The 21,465-nt window shown below is 40.0% G+C and overlaps 8 protein-coding genes across 8 annotated transcripts; 3 read left to right on the top strand and 5 right to left on the bottom strand.

Annotated features, from left to right (window-relative positions):
• Positions 1-607: 607 nt before the first annotated feature.
• BEWA_046430 (uncharacterized protein) lies at positions 608-1,873 on the top strand (the record flags this gene model as incomplete). Its single annotated transcript, XM_004831574.1, has 1 exon — positions 608-1,873. One exon carries the CDS (start codon positions 608-610, stop codon positions 1,871-1,873), a length of 1,266 nt encoding a protein of 421 aa, XP_004831631.1.
• Positions 1,874-4,460: 2,587 nt separating this feature from the next.
• Positions 4,461-4,832, top strand: BEWA_046420 (hypothetical protein; the record flags this gene model as incomplete). The annotated part of the gene is made up of 1 exon (XM_004831573.1): positions 4,461-4,832. The coding sequence occupies one exon, from the start codon at positions 4,461-4,463 to the stop codon at positions 4,830-4,832; it is 372 nt and encodes a 123-aa protein (XP_004831630.1).
• A 651-nt stretch (positions 4,833-5,483) lies between these two features.
• On the top strand, positions 5,484-7,952 carry BEWA_046410 (hypothetical protein; the record flags this gene model as incomplete). Its single annotated transcript, XM_004831572.1, has 1 exon — positions 5,484-7,952. One exon carries the CDS (start codon positions 5,484-5,486, stop codon positions 7,950-7,952), a length of 2,469 nt encoding a protein of 822 aa, XP_004831629.1.
• A 439-nt stretch (positions 7,953-8,391) lies between these two features.
• BEWA_046400 (signal peptide containing protein) lies at positions 8,392-9,468 on the bottom strand (the record flags this gene model as incomplete). Its single annotated transcript, XM_004831571.1, has 1 exon — positions 8,392-9,468. One exon carries the CDS (start codon positions 9,466-9,468, stop codon positions 8,392-8,394), a length of 1,077 nt encoding a protein of 358 aa, XP_004831628.1.
• Positions 9,469-9,696: 228 nt separating this feature from the next.
• On the bottom strand, positions 9,697-10,914 carry BEWA_046390 (hypothetical protein; the record flags this gene model as incomplete). The annotated part of the gene is made up of 1 exon (XM_004831570.1): positions 9,697-10,914. One exon carries the CDS (start codon positions 10,912-10,914, stop codon positions 9,697-9,699), a length of 1,218 nt encoding a protein of 405 aa, XP_004831627.1.
• Positions 10,915-12,887: 1,973 nt separating this feature from the next.
• On the bottom strand, positions 12,888-14,735 carry BEWA_046380 (hypothetical protein; the record flags this gene model as incomplete). The annotated part of the gene is made up of 1 exon (XM_004831569.1): positions 12,888-14,735. One exon carries the CDS (start codon positions 14,733-14,735, stop codon positions 12,888-12,890), a length of 1,848 nt encoding a protein of 615 aa, XP_004831626.1.
• A 2,191-nt stretch (positions 14,736-16,926) lies between these two features.
• BEWA_046370 (signal peptide containing protein) lies at positions 16,927-18,378 on the bottom strand (the record flags this gene model as incomplete). The annotated part of the gene is made up of 1 exon (XM_004831568.1): positions 16,927-18,378. One exon carries the CDS (start codon positions 18,376-18,378, stop codon positions 16,927-16,929), a length of 1,452 nt encoding a protein of 483 aa, XP_004831625.1.
• Positions 18,379-19,697: 1,319 nt separating this feature from the next.
• Positions 19,698-20,681, bottom strand: BEWA_046360 (signal peptide containing protein; the record flags this gene model as incomplete). The annotated part of the gene is made up of 1 exon (XM_004831567.1): positions 19,698-20,681. One exon carries the CDS (start codon positions 20,679-20,681, stop codon positions 19,698-19,700), a length of 984 nt encoding a protein of 327 aa, XP_004831624.1.
• Between the last annotated feature and the right edge of the window lie 784 nt (positions 20,682-21,465).

Below are 21,465 nucleotides of genomic sequence, written 5' to 3'. Positions count from 1 at the left end.
CCCATGGGCTAGAATCTTTAATATAGAATGAATAAACTCTGGGTAAAGCCTCAGGGTGTTCAATTTCTGAGAATAGGATGCATTATCGTTACATAGTCCTTCTGTTCCCCTTGTAGAGTTCCACAGCAACCTCCACAACTGGCCATTTTGCAGCCAATTTGTGACACATTATGGGCCCAAACCTTTCAGAAAATGTGTAGAGCTATCAACGAGTAATGGGCTCCGGAAGAGGTGGGAATGAAGAGAGAGAATTGAGAGCTTGCGGTGGCTAGCATGCAGGAAGAAGAGAGAATATATCCTCCTTGTCCATTAGCCGTCTTTTCCGCAGAAAAAAGCAATGGGAAACATAAAATGTGTAAGAGTATAGCCACACACTAGCCATTTCAATTACACACTTTAAGGCGCGCTTCCACTCGTCTTCCGTCCGCTCTGGCCACTCTTCCGTACACACCCGTATGACTAGTATCGAGATACAACGGAAAATGCCATATTAATGAGAATATTGGGGCATAATTGGCCGGAAATTACTTTTACACATGGGGTCAAATTGGCTAACGGGAAGAGCTCAAAAATCACTTTTTATCGACTATTTGCAATTTTTATAAAAATGAATTCGTTAAAGCTTATCGTATTGATTCAAAGCCTGAGACTGGCGCTTTGTACTAGAGCGGAACCCGCGGATGAAGAGGACACCAGAGCTCCCGGGAACCTCCGTCAAAGCAGTGGTTTTATCAAGGAGCTAACGCTGGATATTTCACGGGATGACAACCCCAAGGTCGAAAGGACCATCACATACTCGGGTGGGACCAGAACTGATGACTTTCACATCCCAGAAAACTTCCCGGTGACACTCATTTTAGATGAACACAGAACCGTTTGGGAGGGCACTTTAGAGACTCCATGCACATTTGTCAAACTAATACACAAGAGCGGTGAACATAAACACCTTACAATCACCCTTGGACGGGGTCATCGTGCTGGAAAACACTACTTTGAAAAGGTTGACGGGGAATGGAGTCAGATCAGCAAGAAGAAGAATGGGAGTGAGAACGATTCAGAGGATACATTCACCATTAACATTGATGCTAGAAATGATCCCAGAGTCTCCGTTAAGGAGAGCGCTGAGGGTGAGGTCGTGCATGTAGTCTACCGGGACCTTGAAGGTTCGAGGGTAGCATTAACTTCCAAGGTTACGTCGGTAATTTCCGGCCCATTCACGTTTTGGGTAAAAGGACAATTTGACACCTTTGAGTTATGCGAAGAGTACTACAGGAACGACAAACGCCTGGTAGTTGTACGGGTGAATAGTCTCGGATTGACCAAAAAACTCTTCTTCCAGATCACAGGTTATGGCTGGCAGAGTATTGAAAAGGACGAATTTGAGGAGCAACTCAAAAGTATGAGGAGTAATGAGGAACAAGATCGTATAGAGAAGGAATTTGCCAAGATGCTGGACAGGACAATGCACACCTCCCTCGTCCTCGATCTCTCCAACACCGACCCAGTCAAGGTCGCCAGAGATGAGGAGGTTAGGGAAGGTGTAACTGAAGTTTCACTCAGGCCAATAGTCGGTTGCATATTCAGCAAGGTGGTAGATGGAGGAGTCACTCTCTGGGCAGGTAAAGGGGATGAACAGTGTGAACTCGTCAAGCTATACGCCAAGGGTAAGAGGTATGCCATCTTCCTGCAGCTCTCCTCCGCTTCCATGTACTTCCGGAGTGCTGGAGATGCATGGGTTAAAGTCCCAGAGAATGATTTCGAGGCACTACTAACAACAATGAGGGCTGAGAAGGAAACTACATCTACAAGCACTTCTGGGTTTAATGGTCTAGGTATTCTACCGGTTTTTGTTCTCTTGTTTTTCTGGATCTAAAACTATACCATGTACCAAATATAACGGATATTCTAATGCAGTGTTCAAAGAAAACAAGGGCAAAGCCCCGTAGCTTTAAAACTCGTCACATCGCATAAAATTGTGCCAAAGTAATTTTTATCTAAATGCATGCGTGAATGGAATATACGCATGTAGAATAAGTGGATGTATAATATTGAAGCTGCATTTATTGCCTTGGATTTGCATTTGGCATCTTTATGTGTAATCTCTAGTGTCTTCATGCACGAGTCTAAACCGCATTTTATCATATGAAAATTGATATTTCGAGTGTATGCAAACTCCGTCTTTCATATAAGTTTTTACCAAAATAGTTGGCTCCTTTCCAAGTGAATTAAATGTTATATCTCTCACGAAAATGTCATTACTCAAAGCTTTATGCACAATCTGTCCACCGCACTTTACTATGCCAATGTATGCATGATTTGTCATTCTATCAAGCAGTTTGAATCTCGCTTGGCTTCTCAAGTCTCCTTGGACTCGTACTGTGCTTGTGTTCTTTTGGGTTAATACATCAATGTCTATAGGGTACCTAATGATGGATAACGAGGGGTTTCCAGGGTCTTTACAAGCTCATTACTCTATTACTATGTTCCGTCACTCGTTACATGGCCTATTTTCTACTCTTTATCATACTGTGGCTTAACCATGAAGCGGTTCTCGGAGGAGGCAGCTTGGCTGCAAAAAGGGTAATTGGCATCTTTTTGGGGCCATCTTTTACATACTCAGCGTCATACTGCAATTCTGGTGATCTAATGCTTTTTGTACTCTCTGCGTGTAGACTGAGATGGGTCCGTAATGAGAAGATGAAGGAAGACCTATGAACATAACACTGGATAAGTGCTACGAAATGAGATACTACCCTCACTTTTATACCATTAATTGCCTCTGGATAACCATGAATGGCTTGTCTTCAAAATTTTTAAAATATGAAGAGCTACCGGATCTGCCAGGCGAAGCTGCAGATCTGCATGCAACTCTTTTGCAGCTCCAGCTTCTAGACTATCTCACCAAATATTCATTTCCATGACATCGCATCACTATGAACACATTAAACTTGCTCTATTTACCGGCCGTCTTTCCGCCCTTGAGGGGAGACTCGGCAAAGTCTACTGAGGTCTTGAGGGACGATGTGGAAGACCCTCGTAATGCCTCAAGGAAAGCTCCCTATGGACATCCGAGAAGAGTGTGAACTCACTCCACAAGTCTTTTGGGGACAGTCCAGTAGGAGGTCCTGAAAGACCTCGCCAACAAGTTGAGTGACCAAGGACGGTTAATGTACCCATTAAACGAATTTCATTGAAAGTACAACTGGTGAGGTTAATGAAAAAGCTAAAAATGTGAGGGATGGACCGAGTCTGGCATTAGGATCCGCAAGGTCAAGATAACCAATTTTGGACCTCATAAGAAAGGCTTTTGATATCCTTAACAGGCGTAGATTCCATGTTGGAAGGGCGAAAATATGCAAAGGACAAGGTTAAAGGGTGGATATTCTCATGAGAAATTCTCCAGACTTCTGGATGCCAAAAGCTCGACTAAGTTTGCTGATACTCACAAATGGGTAGTTTATGAAGGAAAGGGGTAGAGAAGTCATTGAAGATCTAAAATAGGATAATCTCACAGATAATCACATGAAGAAGCTTCATGGTCTGGAATTCAATCTTGAAGAGATAAGGAGATCGAGACAGAAACTGCAGAAGTCCACATCATCACAAGACTCTCTTGATGAACTCAAAGGATATAAACTGGATGAAGACGTTGAGAGGAAACTCCAAAAATGGACTACATTATTCTTACCATTGAACAGGCCTAATTAGAACTACCAAAGGGATTTGATTGCCCATACATTTGCCCAGGTTTTAAACGGAAACTACTTCGTGGATTAAGAGAAGTCGAGACAGAAAGACCACGGAACATGAAGATTATGGCGATGGAGATGCACAAACAAGTAAAAGTAGCCATAATCCAGAGAATAATCAGTACAGTATTATAAAATAGTCTCGGGAATTGGAGAGACCCAGTCCTCAAATCTGAGGACCATAGCACTCATGAAGAAGAGAGAGAATGAGAAGGGATAGTCAGCCTCGAATAATTACTGTTGATTTAAGTATGAGTAGCCTTGCTATGCTTTAAACCCCTTTATATCCCATTAAAACGTCTCATTTTCTATATTCATACCATGCTACCAAATTACAATCTCATCCATTCTTCCCCTTTCCACAATATCTGAGCCAATAACTTGCGATATACCTCATATAACAACTCGTTATGGGTGAGCCAACGCTATTTTGGCTCTGCTTGGTCCATAGATTTGGAGATATCTGTCACCCGTCCATCCCATGGGGTTTGCATGCAGGTTCAAGGACCGGTGCTGTAGAAGGAATAAAGAGGAGTCCCCAATGACAATTAGATACCACAAGCTTGAAACTTGCCAAGGAAAGGGAAGATGATGACAAAGATGGGCTCGTGTGCGTTTCTTGCACTGTACCTGCTCTTCTTCCAGACAGTGCCATCAGTCTGCAATCCAGACAATCAGGAGGGCGATGAAGGTTTTTATCGACGCATTACAATGGATTTAAAGGATCTAGATTCGCAAAAGTTCATGATTGACGGGGAGGAGTCCGATAAAATGGCCTCCGGACTGGTCGTCCCAAAGTTGGAGTATCGCGTTCCCAAGGTCACTTACGGCGATTTCACCCTATGGGAGTCGGAAAACGGCTGGGAATGTACACATGCAGACGTATATGTGAGTGCTGAAAATATAATCATTGTCCTTGGACTGGAAAATGGATCGGAATCGGGGTACAAGGCACAACTGAAACTAGCCGACAGAGAATGGCAAGAGATTGAGATGTTTGAAGTCAATAGACTTTTATTCGACATTGTAATTATGGATATAGATGAGAGAAATCTACGTGGCAGATTTCTCAGACATGCATAATGTGAAATGGTGAACAAAGTGAATGGAATAGTGATGGTGACTATATGAGCAGAGCAATTAGAGGAGTCTTACGACTATACGCAGTATAGGAATAAGTTTCCAGGCGATATTCAGGGCGACTGCTAGGTCTATAAACCATAGGAAGGGTTAAACGACCGTAGGGAGTCTCTAAAAGAATGATAGACAAATAACTACTGGCGAGATGATCACTATGGAATGAGTGTAACGAATGGGCGACCAACGGGAGCTTAAAGAACAGTGATGAAGACTCTATTAGCCTAGTGAGTAGAAGAGTCTTGCAAGTGTACGCAGTATATGAGCATAGGCGACCTATGGGAGCCTGTGTATCTCTAGAGATATGGCAGGAATGGAACCAAGAAGGAGTATGTAGTCTTACTGGATCATCCACAGGGACCATTCAGACAACTGTATTGATAGTTGTTCATCTTGTCATTCTGTGGATAGTCTCTCTGACGGTGAGCTAGTGGTAAGGGAGGATGGATGGAATGAAGAGAATTATCAATGACTAACGGATCCAGTGCAACTCGAAAATATTGAGTCCTCATGGATTTAAGACAGCTAGTAACTAAGGACTACCTTTTACCATAATAAGAACAGTAAGTACGTACCATTGGGAAGGGATGATAAGTGATGTGGAGCTATGTATACTTAGATATCAGCAAGGACACTGGTAAAAAAGATAGGAGTAGCTACAAGGATCACTGTAGATGTGTAATCACTCTCACCAGAACATATGACCCAAAATGGCATACAGATTACAATAAGTTACCTGGTTACAAACTATATATCCACACATTACCAACCAGCTGGGCGTGGACTTACTATCTTGGCGTGATAAATCACAAAAATACTCAACAAAGAGGAATAGGTGACCATAAAACGTACGTTCGTGCTAACTATGTTTCAGTTTATTACTGGAAAAATGATGAAGACAATATACTTCCGCTTTTCATTGGAATAAATCTAAACGGAAACTATCATACATATTTTACGAAACAAAGTATAGATAACGAGTGGTGGAAAGAATATGATAAATCGCCTTATACACCTGGGTTTCATTTTACAGATATATTAGATGGAACATTTAAGAAAATCGTCATACTAAACCTGAATGCAGATGTAAATAGTAAGTACTGTGGACACCCATCTAAAGACGATTTCAAACTTCTTAAGGAATCGAGTCCTAGCCAAGTGAATTCTGAATATGTCACAATATCTGTGGATTGGGAAGACAATAAACCATGTCAAGGATATACTGCATTTACACACAAATCTAGTGGTTCCATGTATATTCTTTCAACTTGGAATGATGGGAAGTTCATACAATTTAAAAAACATTTGTTAAAGACTAAATATGAGTCAGCAATCGTATACTATACAACATGTGAGTTTTATGAGTTTAATGGAAACCGCTGGCATCATATGTTTAATATAGAAGATGGAAAAAAACACCGAGAAAATACCGCACTTATAAAGATTCTTGATAGACATACATGTCAGAGATATGATGCAATTCCAATTGATATTTCAGAAAAAAGTGGTAGTTATAAGTGTAAGGATAAATGTGACAGTGGTCACATGATAAATGTTTGGAAAGATAATAATGCTTCAAAGGATCTTGGAAAATATGAAGCATATACCCATACACTTCCAAATGGCATGAGTTCTACAATTACAAGATTCAAAAATGGTCCTAAAAGCATTATGTTGCATGGTTGTACGTTTCCTGTAGATGCTATTCGCTATGCTACTATCTATTTCCCGCAGTGTAGAATTGATACACCTGTATTACTTTATATTGCTCATGGAAGCAGTGATAACAGCTGGTATGAGAAGTCTAAAAAAAGAAATGAGTGGGTAGAGGTTGAAACTCGTCTGAATAATAGAACTCCAAAGGATATAGATAAAAAGGTACTCATTAATGTTCTTGAGGGAATTTTAAATAAATTGGATCTGAAAGGATGTAAAGAAGTAAAAAGAGCTAAACCCAAGATACCCTCGGTTAAAAACACTCCAAATTTATCCTATAACAGATGTGGGTTGGATGTTAAAAGCAACTGTTATGGGCATGAATATGATGATGACGGTTATCCTCATATAATTAAAGTAGCACAGAGGCAGGAAATCGATAGTTTGCCAGTGAACATAGGTGGATACTCTGCTGATTATATGAAATACTTTCCAGATCAAGATACTATAAAGGGATATAATTATAATGTAAATACTAGTTATGATGGAGATTCTTATACTTATGATACTATAGTATCTATGGTAAATTTGAGGGATGGAGGGGCAGGAAATATGAATGTTGTTGAAGACAGCGTCAATAATAGCAAATATATTTATAGAATAATAGATGAACACAATTACATAAAAGATGACAAGAATCAACCAAGCCATGAAAATGGTGAATCTAAAATCACCGGTGGTGTTAGGCTATCTGGCAAAGTAGGGGAATCTCTACAAACTGCTGTTGGTGGTACTCCTGCATTTATTTATAACCATGGTAATGGTAGAGGTTTTGGTCTTCTATCTACTTCTGCTGGTATATATGGTAAAGGACCTGAAGGATCCCTTAATACTACTGATGATAGTGTTGAAACTGAAAGGGGTGAACCACCTCTCGGACCTGAAACCGCTTCTGAACTTACTGATGTCCTATCTAACCCTGATACTGTTATTGATGTTAATAGTGAAACTGGTGAAGTTGATGGAGCTCAAGACTCTCAACAAACTGATGTCAGGTCTGACCAAGTTGGATCTACTCTTCCTGTTGCTAGTCCACCTGTTAATGGAGCTCAGCCTGCTGCTGGTGCTGTTGGTGAAACTACTACTTCTTCTGCTTCCGGAAGATCTCCTACTACTAATAATCATCATTCTCCTGGTCCTCTTAGACTTCAATCAGCCTCAGCCAATTCTACTGAAGAATCTCAAGTTACTCATCAAGCTCTTCCTATGACTGGTGGAGCTGGTGAATTCGCTCTTGCTAGTATAGCTGGATACTTCCTAGCTGGTTCTGCAGGATCAGGTGCAGCTGGTCTCGCAGGATGGAAACTTTATAAGAGCTTTAAACAAGATCCCTGGGTACGACAAATATGATGGTAGTCTATGAATGCTGACAACAGTGTTGGAATACAGGACTACATGCTGTCCGAAAATAGACAACCAAGAAATCTGTATAACCACAAGCTATGGATACTCTCTGAAATACTCTCTCTAATCCTGTTAAATCTTTCAAGATTTATTTTGAGATTGTTATCTTGTTGATGCTAATGGATACTGAGTAGTTGGTCTTAATTTGTTGGTTTGTTTTTGTTTCATATCAGTCGCTTCCGTGTTTGCTGAGTCATTGTCTGTACTTTACTCTCTTCTAGTGTTCATTGTGAGGATCATTCTTTGCTGTATATGCTCTCACAGCCACTTTAAACTTTTGCACCTACAGACATACCTACACAGGAAGATGGAAGCATTAAAAATTACTGCATTCTACCGATACAATCGGCGTTACAACTGCATTACCATTATGAGCGATGCGTGACTAGTCACCAAAAACTTGTCTCCATTCACCATCTGCATTTTCAAATTTCAAAACTGCGGGTTTGCCGCCGAGGCTGAAAGTCAGGGAGAAGGTCTCGAGCTCCTCGGGAAAAACTGGTATACTGAGGCGTGTTAGTGGCGAGTATTTAAGGCTGTCTACTCCTCCGAGGGCATCACACTCTACAAGTATCTCATTCCTGTTCGGACTGGACACTGCAAGGACGAGATGTTTGAGAGGTCCAGTTTCGACTGCGTCCCTTGTCTTTGGTTCAGGTAAATCAAAACCAAAGTAGACCTTGTAAAATCTCCTTCTTGTGACGCCAACCCAGTTCCCATCCACCTTTTCGAAAAAGAGTGTAAAGTCTCCAGAGTCACTTCCTACGCGCATGTTCAGGAGTTCAAAGTTTTCGTGACGTGAATATACTCCACCGAGACATGTCTCGCCAAACTTTGCGTGCCATACGGGCAAATTTCCGTCCACGACGGCGATAATCAGGGCTTCCCTGGCTATGAAACAGTTCTTGTGAATCCCCCCAAACTCATCATCTTCCAGACGTGCATACTTTCCATTCGGCTCTGAAATGTCAAAGACAGCATGAGTAAATGGCGGAAGTCTGCTTGTACCTTCTATAACCTGTGGGATGGGTGACAAAGTGTCCTCTTCATAACCATCATAGAGACCCTTGGACTCCTCCTCAAACAACTCCTCAGTCACTGGGAGCCACAGTCCCGATTTATGCTTGCGAAAAAACACCTTCCCAGTGCTCAAAAATAGTCCAAGGAGCTCGGGGACTCCATTCTTCCTGGCGAGGGTGCCCACCGTTTTGAACCTTTGATCTCCAGTAGCGGTCCAAACAATGGCTCCAGAGCAAACAACGGAGGAGATGTCATAGTCATCCTTTGCAGTGTAAGACTTGAATGTGACTCCCTTTCTGGTAAAGCTGTGGAAAGAGATCCTGGTCTCATCTGGCTCTGCAGAGAGGTCGAGGACGAACGACTCGTTCCCAGAGAGGGCATCCTCAGCGGAAGCCAAGGCGCCAACGATGGCAGAGAGATAAAGGGTCAAAAAGACCCTCATAGGCAGGAATATGGACAGGGAGGAATAAGAGTAGACAGAAGGCATGGGGTGAAGAAGAGGAAGAGATTCCAGAAGGAAGAGTTTTTTAAATGGGTTTAATGTGGATTCCTGTATGTGATACCGAGTATGCATAAAGAAGACTACATTTTGAACCCATATGTGCGACTATAGTGATGAGGATGCGCACACATTTGTTTGAGAAACTGCGTTTTAATACTGACTAGGGACTCATGATCTTGAGCTTGCGAGTAGTTCGTCAAAGGTCTTCTTGTTGACCGGAATCCACTTGCCATCCGCAAATTTACGGTAACCTGCCCACTTGTTGCCGTACTCGTCCTTGAATCTAAACGTGGCTACAACGGGGTAGTTGTCTTGTCCGAAGTATAAAGTGGCTACCAAGCATGAGTCACCAGCATTTTGAGATGTCCAGACGTCCTTACCATCATACTTGAGCTCAGCAGCTTTATCGACTTTAGCTGTGAGTTTTAGAACCTTAATACAATCCTCCTTTGTTTCATCTACATTAAAGAGTGACCCGTCCACCTTGGATTTTAGATCAGGCTTAGCCTTCATCTCATTTAGCCTACTCTTATACTCTTCCTCATCAATGTCTCTCCATCCGTAAGTACTCTTCTCAAAGTACTTATCACAATTCGTAAGAGAGAGTAAAAGTAGAGAAGAGTCTCCCTTGGACGACACTTCTGCGAATACAAACTCTTCATTTTTGGGGACGGTCCAGATCGACAGTTTGCCGTCAATGACATAAGTTATTCTGAATCTTCCTTTAAGGTGATATTCCTTCTTCTCAACTCCCTTATCTGCCTTTTCAGATATCTTTACCTTTGACATGTCTGGTTTGGAGAGATCTAAGGTTTCTCCCATAAGTGTCGCAAGCTTCCCATTAAACTCATCCTGTTGGAGCTCCTTCCATGCTCCACCATTCTTCTCAAAGAACTTGTCAGTAACTTTCTCACCACTCTTTATTCCTACGAAAAGAAGTTCTACATTATCCTTGGCATAAGATTGTACAAACCCAGAAACTTCTCCAGTTCCAGCGGTCCAAACAGAAGTTCCAGAAAGTGGATACCAAGGAGGACTACGATTAACATTCTTGGCATAGTAAGTAGTATTATTACCACCACTCTTTATTCCTACGAAAAGAAGTTCTACATTATCCTTGGCATAAGATTGTACAAACCCAGAAACTTCTCCAGTTCCAGCGGTCCAAACAGAAGTTCCACCATCCAAGATGGATCTTAGATTACCGCCATCCTTTGGAAGGTAGATCTTTTGCTCAAAAGCACCACTGTACCATGTACAAACATCTATCTTTGTCTCATCTATATTAGAAAGATCTAGGGTAATGCCAGTACTTCTCCAAAAGCATAACTTGTCAAAGCATCCTGCACTGCAGAGTTTTACCAAACATACCGCCAAGATTCTCATCCCGCATTCAACCTCTTGACTGCTTTTAGGATGGCAAATCTTCAGAACAAGAACCAACCAAATACCTCCATTACCTTACAGTTAAACACAGAGTGTGTAATATGGAAGTGGAGTAAGATAGAAACTAGAAACCTTGACAAGTCAGATGTACAAGTTATCTACAAGAAGTTCTCTGTGGATAATGATAATATGAAGAGAAGACGATGAGAATGTAATCCAGGAATAAAAGAGTTGATGGGGATAAATAACACACTGTGTAGGCCTTTATTCATTTACATTATGGTCAGAGTCGAAATCTTTTGGTGAAAATATCGATTGTTAGATATTTCTTATTTTAGAGATATATTCTCTAAAATACATCATCTTATGCTCTTTAACTACGATGAATAAGCATTGGAAGTCCATTCCGATAGAGATAACGGCAATGCCTACCTGAATCTAATCAAAAAATCTTTTCTAAATGGGTACGAGCTTGCGATTATACAGAGAGTAAACAGGGAGACATATTGCCTCTTAAAAAGCAACAAAAACATGATGATAGTGGAAGAATAGGACCCAAATTAATCGTTAAACAAACTGGTATAACCTACCGTGCATCATTCCAAACTGACGACAAAGAGTTCAACAATGACATACTTGGCACTAGAAGACTTTATTATAATCTAGCTGACATAAGGTCAGCGTTAACCCTGGACGAATTGCAATGCCTACCTGAATTTAATCGAAAAAACTTCTTCTTATATAAACAGGTGGCGACTGGTTCACCCACCCAGATTAGACGGGGGATAAACATAACTTTTAAAAAGCAAGGCGGTAATAAAACTATGGCGCTTATAGTAATCGTTGAAGAACCAGTAAGTCTCTTTGGGAGATTCGCTGGAATCCTCAGTAAGAGGATAAACTCAAACAGTCAAGAAATCAAGGTCAGGTCGAAATACAATCGAAAAATCTTATTTATAAAGGCCTGTTCTGATTATTCCCCAAACCTACAGGAAACTGTAGTGTCTACAAGGGTAGAAACTAATAACGCACATATAACAGACCGGTACGTACGGGGTGGGTTAATTAGTACATTATCATTCATGGGTTTTCTAAACATATTGTAATGACTCGACACTATGAAACATTTTGCATTCCTTCTGTTTTGGGATGAATGGGTATATTTTATAGGAATGGGTTTGAGAAGATACAAAAGCACCCACCTCATAAACTGAATGAGTTATACGTTCTATTCTTTACCTTCAGTTTAATTAGAGACCTTCAGTATTTAGGTTAGTACTTCCCAGAGTATCTCTATATAATTACCATCCTCCTAGTATCTAAGGTGTCCTCTCTATACAAAGGTACCTTTGATAAACAGGTGAAGTAGGAAGAAGAACTGCCCAAATAATAACAACGTAAATGCCACCAATAGGCAGTTTTTGATCCAGGTAATTTTGTTTCCAAGATAAAATTTGGCATCAAACACAGTGCTCTCTTTATGGAGAGTATATGCTCCTAAACACTCACTCCGTTTCTATCCAATTATGTTCTTTTAGAGACTTTTAAAGCAAAAGATGGCAAATAGACGGAGGATCTCCTGTTATTCGCTCATTATCCCATACTGGCGTATACTTGCCAGTTCTCCTCTATTCTCTCCGCTCATAGAGTCTCCATAACTCACATCCCTCATTCTTCGGGACCTATCCTCCCTTCAGTCGGATAGTCATGGACACGATAATGAGGAATAAATGTGTTTATTTAGATAATGGTACTCTGCTAAGTTCCATTATGTCCATGTTGTTCGGAAGAAACTAAACCCAAAACTTGTGCATGCAGGTTTCCGTTTGGTCTATACTTGTCAACTTCACCTGCTCCATATATCTAACATATAAACACTGTATAACTCTAATTAAACTTTATACATTCTGTTTTTCGGGGAAATACTTCCTATTCCTTGCAATTATCCATGTATAACATAAAAGGTGAACGAGCTAATGGATTCTGTTTATGGTATGTACGGCTTTGGTTATAATCAAGGAGCCCATATTTCGCAATGAATATCTGTAGTATACGGCAACGCATACAACTCCTACTGCAAGGGTTAGAGCGGCTGCTATGGCTCCGGGAGGTGGTCCACTCCCTTTCTTTCTCGTGATGTGTATTTCTTTGGCATCTTTTAATTGCTTTGTAATTTCGTAGTATCCCATTTGAGCACCTTCTCTTTTTCCGTCCCAGGAGAAAGGGATCCATTCTCCACTATGCGGGTCCTCGATGTAGTAGTCATATTTGTATCCGCTACTTGTTTTCAAGCTGAGCTCTATGGCAAGTGGGCCTTCCTTTTTACCATCTAGGAGATAATAGTATGCGGATACGCTTCCCAGAGGCTCATTCGATTCTATACCAATCAAGGGGCTTCCATGGTGAACAATGGCTTTTACCCTAAAAACTCCTCCCCTTCTAACATGTGTAAGTTTTCTATACTCGTTCTGGTCATCTCCTTCTTCGACTGTAATCTCTAAATCTTCTTCATAATACTTTTCCTTATATTGTGTTTTATCCAAATTTATTGTAACCCAGGGTGCATATACGTCTAGAAGGATCTTCTTGATATCAAATGTTGAATTATCATCGGCTGGGACTTTTTGGTTCGTAATTTCCTTCCACTGGTTGGTTTTTATAGCCTTCTTGTACCAAGTACCGGAGTAGTAAAGTAGGATAGGTTCTCCGGATAAAGGATATCTAAACACTGTCACGGTATTTCTATCCTTTGTATAATTTATTCCATCCTGTCCATAGCCATTAGATGCCAACTTGCCAATCATATCGCCATTCTCTATCTTGTGAGTAGTTTTTATGTAGTCTTCAGCTGTAATTTTAGAATCTACAACAGTGATACGGGTATTCCCACAGCCAGAACAATTGTAAGTAGTAGATTCAGCCTTTGAAATATCCATAACATGCGCCTTATTCTTTTCACAGTTTAGCTTATCTAAGTTATCCTTAAGATTACCAGCATTTATTACACCAGCAGGTGTCCATTTTTTATCTGTTCCTCCAGAAGAAAGTCTATAGTAGGATTGTGAAGTATTTAGCGTTTGCTTAAGCTCCAGTAAAAGGGGATTAGTATGACTACTGTCGCCCTCCCAGTAATATACCAAAACCTCACTGCACTTAGTTCCATATACTGGATAATCAAACGGGACATTAACATCTGAATGCATGGCTGAGAGAACTCTAATTGTGTCATTGTCCTTTCTAACATGTTTATAAAGCTTATATGCTCCATCGTATACAGATGATGAGACAGTTATGCTTATCTCTCCATTGACTTTTGGAGCTGAACTAGTCTTACCATTGGCATAGTAGGTCTTTCCAGAGGCATCCGTTTTGACTACAATAAACTCTTTTAAGTTCTTACTTAAATCATTCAACTTGTTTTTGACGCGAGTATTGTCATCTATAATATTGCACTTCTTCCAGTTTCCGGAACCTGTGATATAGTTTTCTCGTTCATAATAGTCGTGATCAAATCTCTTGAGTCCGAGAAGCAGCGGGACAAGGTATCCGTAGTCATAATCCACATAGTAAGTTTTAACGTCCGTATGATATTTATGTATGTAGCCGAATCCAGTCTGCTGTTTATCCCTGTGATATATTCCACCGAGCCAGAATTGTCCTTGAGGAATTTTATGAACGTATAGTCTATATCCCGGGAATTTGTCACCATCTAAGTTATATACCTTTATTTCGTTACCACATGCATCCTTATAGCTGGACTTTGTCTGATTAATCTCTACATTTACATAGTTCCAACTGTAGGATCTACACGTGTTTGCCATTTTTACCGTTCACTTATCCTTTTAATTCAATACCAAGATTTTAATTCTGTACTCAAGAGGGATAAGACACCGATTTTGGGTGTATAAACGTGTCTAAAAGACATGGGGATTTTTACATGCACGATGTCATCAGGTTTACTCGAATGGTTGATGAGCTGTCGTTTGACAATCCATAAGGAAGCTGCTGGATTGGAGCTGTTTAAGGGAATGTTTAGGGTTGTACTTTTTGGGTTCTTGGAAACCTTTGAATCCTTGTTGCAAATTTGCTGAAAACTTTGTCCCGTTTCCACTAAACCGTATTTGCAGTCTGGAAGGTCTCTATGGGAGGAAGAGATGTTATACAGAGTATATAATTAAATTTCTCTCTGTCTATGTCATATGTGGACTGTATATCCTTTGAGATTCTACAGTCTCTCGCTCTTATAGTCATTACATGGTCTTGATCCTACTCCCCTTCTAGACCCATCATGGGTTAATATATTAATAGTGAATGAATCTCTGGAAGAAGATAGACATGTAGTACTCGTAGCTATATCTATAAATGTAAAGGAGACTACCATTAATTAAACATGCACACTCCTATGGAGTGTGAAGAAGAGACTGAATTATGGTATTCCACTATACTGCATTATGTCAAGAGGGAGTATCAGTGAGTTACTATTCAGAATCTTCAGACTCTGAAGTGAGATCAGGAGATTCCTCACTAGGTTTCCCAGAGGGAATGTCATTCATATAAGCATTTTTCTTATCGTAGTCTTCCTTATAAATAGATATTCATCCACCATTACCATTCTTTTCGAAATGGAGATCAATATTAGTATTTTAAGGAATATCTCTAGGAGACATTTCCATCATATTATGCGTGGATATGGGCTAATTAGAAAGAATTTTAGTATCTCTAAGGATGTCTAACCAATGCATCCACTCCTAAGCGTAGTACTTCTAGATCCTAGTTATACCCCAATTAGAAGTGACCGAGTCTTCAAGAGCTAGAGGTTGATGCTCTGAACAAGTCCTTTAGGTTGATTTTGAGGACAAAAAGAATGAGTGTCAGTTTGAGGAACCACAGGGGCAGGAGAGAGACTAGGAGGAACGGGACGCTGTACAGAAGCTGGGGGCAGGTAGAGGTTAAGAAGCAGCTACTGAGTAGTACAATTAGAGATACTATGAACAGAACTAGTAGAGATATGCTCAGAATAACTAAGAGCTTGTTCTTTAGATCCAGCTGTTTTAGGTTCTTTAACTTTACAAATAGGTCTTTAGGGTCCTCTAGCATTACCACTAGCATCATATACAGTAGAAGAAGCTTCAGAATATTCTTCAACTTTACTAGCACCTCCATCCTTTAGTTCATCAGACCGAGTAGTATTAAGAGATTCCTTAGAAGACTATTTAAGAGGCTCTTTGTCCCATACTACTCATAATTTTTCCAAACTAGTAATTAATGTCTAGAATAGTGTGAATGGAGTCTTAGCACATGCAGGAAGTATTAGTATCAAAGATGATAATGGAACGAAACCAATGAATGTAGGGGTTAATGGGGATAAATAACAGTTTACATAGGCCTTTATTCTTCCTGGTCACTAACATAGTGAAATAGTTGATGCATCTGAGCAATTATATTAATCTTCCTACTTCCTCTATTCTGCCGAGTGGGCATTTCCAGTAAGAGATGGCGAAAATGTCTCATAAACGTTCCGCCTTATAACTTGAACACGTTATTCCTATTCTTCCTTATCTTGAATATTTAAGCCAGTGCTTTCCAGGGTATTTGCAGATCATTACATCTTCCTACTATCTAAAGTGTTCTATGTATGTAAGGGTACCTTTGGTGAACAAGTGAAAGAACTACTCACTAGAAACCCTCTAAAAAATATTTTACTAATACAGCAGTAAGCTTTGCACAAGTTACTTGGCCATACTTATTATGATAATAGTAGCGTATGTTTCCATCATTTGCAATTATCACTAGAAGATCTTCTCCGTTATGTAGCCCTTTATTTTCTTCCTCCTTTTCAATATTGAACATGCATAATTGGTGAAGAGTACGGAATAATAGTGATGTATGAGAAACAGGAACATTCAAACGGTCCAGATATTCTCATGGACAACTGTCTGTAGTTCTGCCTACTGGCAGATTTTACTGCATTAGTGATTAGTCTATCCATCCACAGGATGAATGATGAGTGGATTAGGCTCTGGAGTTGGATTGGGGGATGATGGTCCATTTACCATCTCTCTTCCTAAACCATAAGTCCTCATTCTTATCCGCTTTAATTTCTAATCTCAATGATTCTTTACCGCCTGTAACGATATTTTTTGCATCTATACACTTATGACCATTTTCTTTAGCTGTCCATATTACATGTTCTCCATCGACTACTTTAGTTACTGTGGCACTTTTGAGATCAAAATTGTGTGCAATCTTTCCATAACCAGGATAAGTGATGTAATAGCTACCTACTGAACTATCCCTCTTTGAAATGTCTAGGGTTTTTCCAGGCTTACACTTCTCCTTTAGCTCAGCCAGCTTCTCCTTATGGTCATCTTCTTTAGTATCCCTCCACTTGTTACCATCATGGTACTGATAGACTTTTCCATCCTTACCATTCTTATCCTTGGTAACAAGTACTGCAAGAGTGGGCTTCTCTCCATCCATATACAAGATAGCCGATGGGCAGGATTTCTTCTTACCCTCCCAAACTGTCTTGCCATCGTATAAAAGTTCGTTAGTAGAGGTACCCTCCTTAGCTGTGAGTTTGAGAACTTTTATACCATCTTCAAGGGACTCTTCAAGATCAAATAAGGATGCATCTACCTTGTCTAGGAGAGCGCTTACAAACTTTCCCCCTATAATAGCTTGCTCCTTCTCATCAAATTCTGTCTTTTCGATCTCTCTCCACTCCTGACCATTCTTTTCAAAGTACCTCCATCTCTTTGAACAGTTCTCCACTATACCCACCTCCAGTAGTTCTACACTCCCATGTTTATGAATGATACAAGAAACGCAATGGTCACTGTTTCCACACTTCCACAGTTCCTTATTTCCATCCTTTACTTGGATAGCTACATGTCCAGGTTTAGGGTAAAAGTGTCTAGTGGTAATACCCAGAAGGTCTACTTGGAAAACAGTACACTGATCAGTGTCTTTAAAAGCAGAGATGTCAAGGGTAAAGTCCTCTAGAGACTTTGGAGTTTTCCTGAGTTTAATGACTTCTGTCGAATAATCATTTACCGGATCCCATTTGTCATCTTTCTTTAGAAATGTAACCATCGGATTTCCATTGCCATTCTTGGTTAGCTGTGCAATTACCGGTTTACCGTCACTCAGACGAAGAGTTACAAATGCGCATGCGACATTATCTCCAGAAGCCTTCCATATGTCTAAAGAACCTTCCTTGATTGATGTTATTACATTATCATCCTTTGGCATAATGAGTCTCGTAGGAATTCCATCTGTGTTATAGTCAAAGGACTGGCAAAGCTTATCGTCTGGCTTTTCAAGGTCAAGAACCAACCCGGAAGGTACCGTAGTTGGAACATTTCTCCTTGATGGATTAGACAACCTTCCTCCTGAACATACTGGAGGGGCAATGGATGACCTAATCAATAGAACCAGATATAAAACCCCTAAAACGTTCATCTTCCAGGTTACCTTATAGCCATTGACTTTTGTTGGTAGGGTGAAGAATTTATAAAATGCATGGGGTGAAGAGATGGTCAGGAATGGACCAGGAAGACTACATAAATTAGAGTATTTTGAACAATAAAGATTCTCCAAAGATTATAAAAAATGGTACTTTCCGGGAATGTCTTCGGGGTAACCTAGATGCCTTGTAATACAATAGTATCAGACCAAGTAGATGGAAGGAAGAAGAGTTTTGTTGGAGGAATAGATCGGTATAAGAGGGTAGGAAAGAGAAAATTTTCAACCTTTATGTTGTTGTGATCATGTTTTAGATTCTTCTGTAGGCCCTGACCATCATAAGTTGAGAATAACTTGTCCTATAGTCTTTGTGGCTTAATTTTCTCAAGCAAACCATCTATAAATCGGCGTGTTTGCCTTTTCTTTGGATTGTTTGTACATTTTTGGAGCTATAAAAGATACTTTATATACTCACTAATTAATTAGGCTACCATATATGTAAGTTATTGTACACTACCATTGCAAATTCCAACCTTTTAATGAGCCCAAAGAGTTACTTTTTGGTCTGGCAGAGGTTCTTCCCTCTCATCACTATAAGGTATTTATATTGCTCCTCTTCTAGATCCATCATGAGTGTAGCACTGAGATGTTTTCTGCCTGTACTTTACTCACTACTCTCTCATACATCTTGTTAATTAGCCTTGCTTACACAAGATACTCATTCCTAGGTATAGACACCCTTCCTCCATTACCATTACGGGCTATTCTTTGACATTCTGATGCCCATCACGAGAACAATACTTATCCTGACTTTGTTTGAAAAGAACAAACTCTGTGAATATGAGAACACCAAACAAACTAGCATACTAGATAGTACATTAAACACAAGTTATAAGCTGCATTAATGATGAATGAGTGTCCATAGGGAATTCCTATGGAGACTTAATCTACTTTACAAACATGGGTTGTTTATATTTTTGATGTTTAACAGAAGGATTTGGTTCACTTTAGATCCTACCATAATTTCCTTTAGCTTATTTTAAAAGTCATTCCTATTAAAACTCTTCCATTCTTGGCCATTCTTCTCAAAATACTTATCATCAGTATTTGAAAGAGATATTAGAAGTATTGAAGAACCTTTTGTATGAGATTGTACAAATGCACATTTTTCATCTTTTCCAGTCTTCCATAGCTCCTTCTCACCATCAAGAACAGAGGAGATGTAGAAGGCATCCTTTGGAGAATATTTACTATGTTTACTCCATTATCTTCCTTAAAACTCACAATTACCTTGGATTCATCTGGACTAGTAAGATCTAAAATACCCTCAGGTTATACTTCTTCTTTAGAGCGGTCAGCCTACTATTATGATCATCTTCTTTAGTATCCTTCCACTGCTTACCATCATGGTATCTATAAACCGTAGACCTTTCGTCTCCTTTAATGGTATGGATTACAATTAATGCTGGAGCATTATCATCAAAGTATATCATAGCATCCACTAAGTTTGAAGACTTCTTAATTGTCGCACTACCAGACCATATCTCCGTTCCATCATACTTTAGTTTTTCAACCTTGGTATTAGAATTTGGTGTACAGGTCAAATAGAATAGACCATCAACAGTGTACTCTCTTACAATAAGCAGGGTAGAGTCAAGTTTGGATTTGAAATCAGGAGCAGTAGGAATGACTTCTAAAGATTCTTCTTGCTCTAGAGATTCCTGCCCAGGAGTAATGGACAAATTGTTCTCTGATTTTTTCAACTCTTCAAGTTTATTATCAAAGTCAACTCCCTTTTTGATGTTCTTCCACTTCTCATTAACATGCTCATAATAGACATGACCAGTGTTATAAGAACTTTCTACCACAATTAAAAGCCTTAACAACTTGGAGCCTCCTTTAGAATAAAACTCCACTGTTTGGCATTTCTCTTTTCCAGAACCTTCCCAGACCTTTACTCCATTGTCTAAAACACGAGTTGCACGGATGCCAGTTCCTGGATGGAGAGTTTTTAATTCCACACCATCTGTTCCCAAACCAGTTCCATAAGCAGTGAACGTTTCAGGTCTTGAAATGTCAATTGCGGATGTGTCTGTAGTATCTCCACTTACAGTAGAGGCGGCTGCCTCTACCACTTCATTATTAACCTCCGTATTTGCTCTACCTTCAGCTTTATCATTCTTAGCTGCTACACTCGCTTCGCCCTCATTAGTCTTGCTTTTAGAACCACAACCCCCAAATGAAAGTAAACTACCTGATACAGAAACGAGAATGAATGAGAACAAAACTGGAATCTTCATGTTGCTAAGTAAGCCTTCCGATTATAAACCAAGAAATTTTAGGGACCTTAAAACGTAGAGTCTTTGTCCACAAGAAAGAAGAGGAATGGCCTTAATGTTCCTCCTCTAACGATTTATTCCTGGAGATCTGGGGTCCATGAATGGCCAAGAGGAAGAGACATTTCCGCACTAATGAGGGATTAGTAGGAAGCAAATGAGCTATATTCCATTATGCTATAGTAGTTTCTGGTTCACACCGAGAGATGACGAAATAGAGAGCAGAGTAACCTCGATAAATGACCTTGTACTCTCTCCTCACGGAACCTTCCATATTTACTTCCCTAGTCTCAAACTTTTTGTAGCATTCTTTCAATGTCCTTGTACCATTGATAATATGCTAAAGAAGCTACTTTCCACGGTCTTTCTCCAAACAGTGAGTCTGCAAGAGAGCCTTGTTACCTCCCTAACATTCCTGCCAGATGTCACTGTAGTAGCCTCAATGTGGACTATTATGGTTCTCTTTGATGAATGACAACATCAGGTATATCCTAAAATTTACACATTAGAGCAAGACTCCATTCCGGTCTATTTAGTCCACTCTACCATGGATCACGATCCAACAGTGGAACACTCTAATGTCTAGAGATGGATGAGGTAATGAAGTCTGTGACTGATTGATGATTCTTGTCTTTACTTATTTAATAACTCTACGCCATTTAGTCCTCCATATTTAGCGTATCTACCACCAATACTTGAGGATGCTCCGGTAGACCCCTCACCTCATTCTCCACTCCATATGGTGACT

Source organism: Theileria equi (assembly GCF_000342415.1).
Source record: "Theileria equi strain WA chromosome 4 map unlocalized gcontig_1105316255041, whole genome shotgun sequence".
NCBI classification, from domain to species: Eukaryota; Apicomplexa; class Aconoidasida; order Piroplasmida; family Theileriidae; genus Theileria; species Theileria equi.
This window is presented reverse-complemented; position numbering and strand designations above follow the sequence as displayed.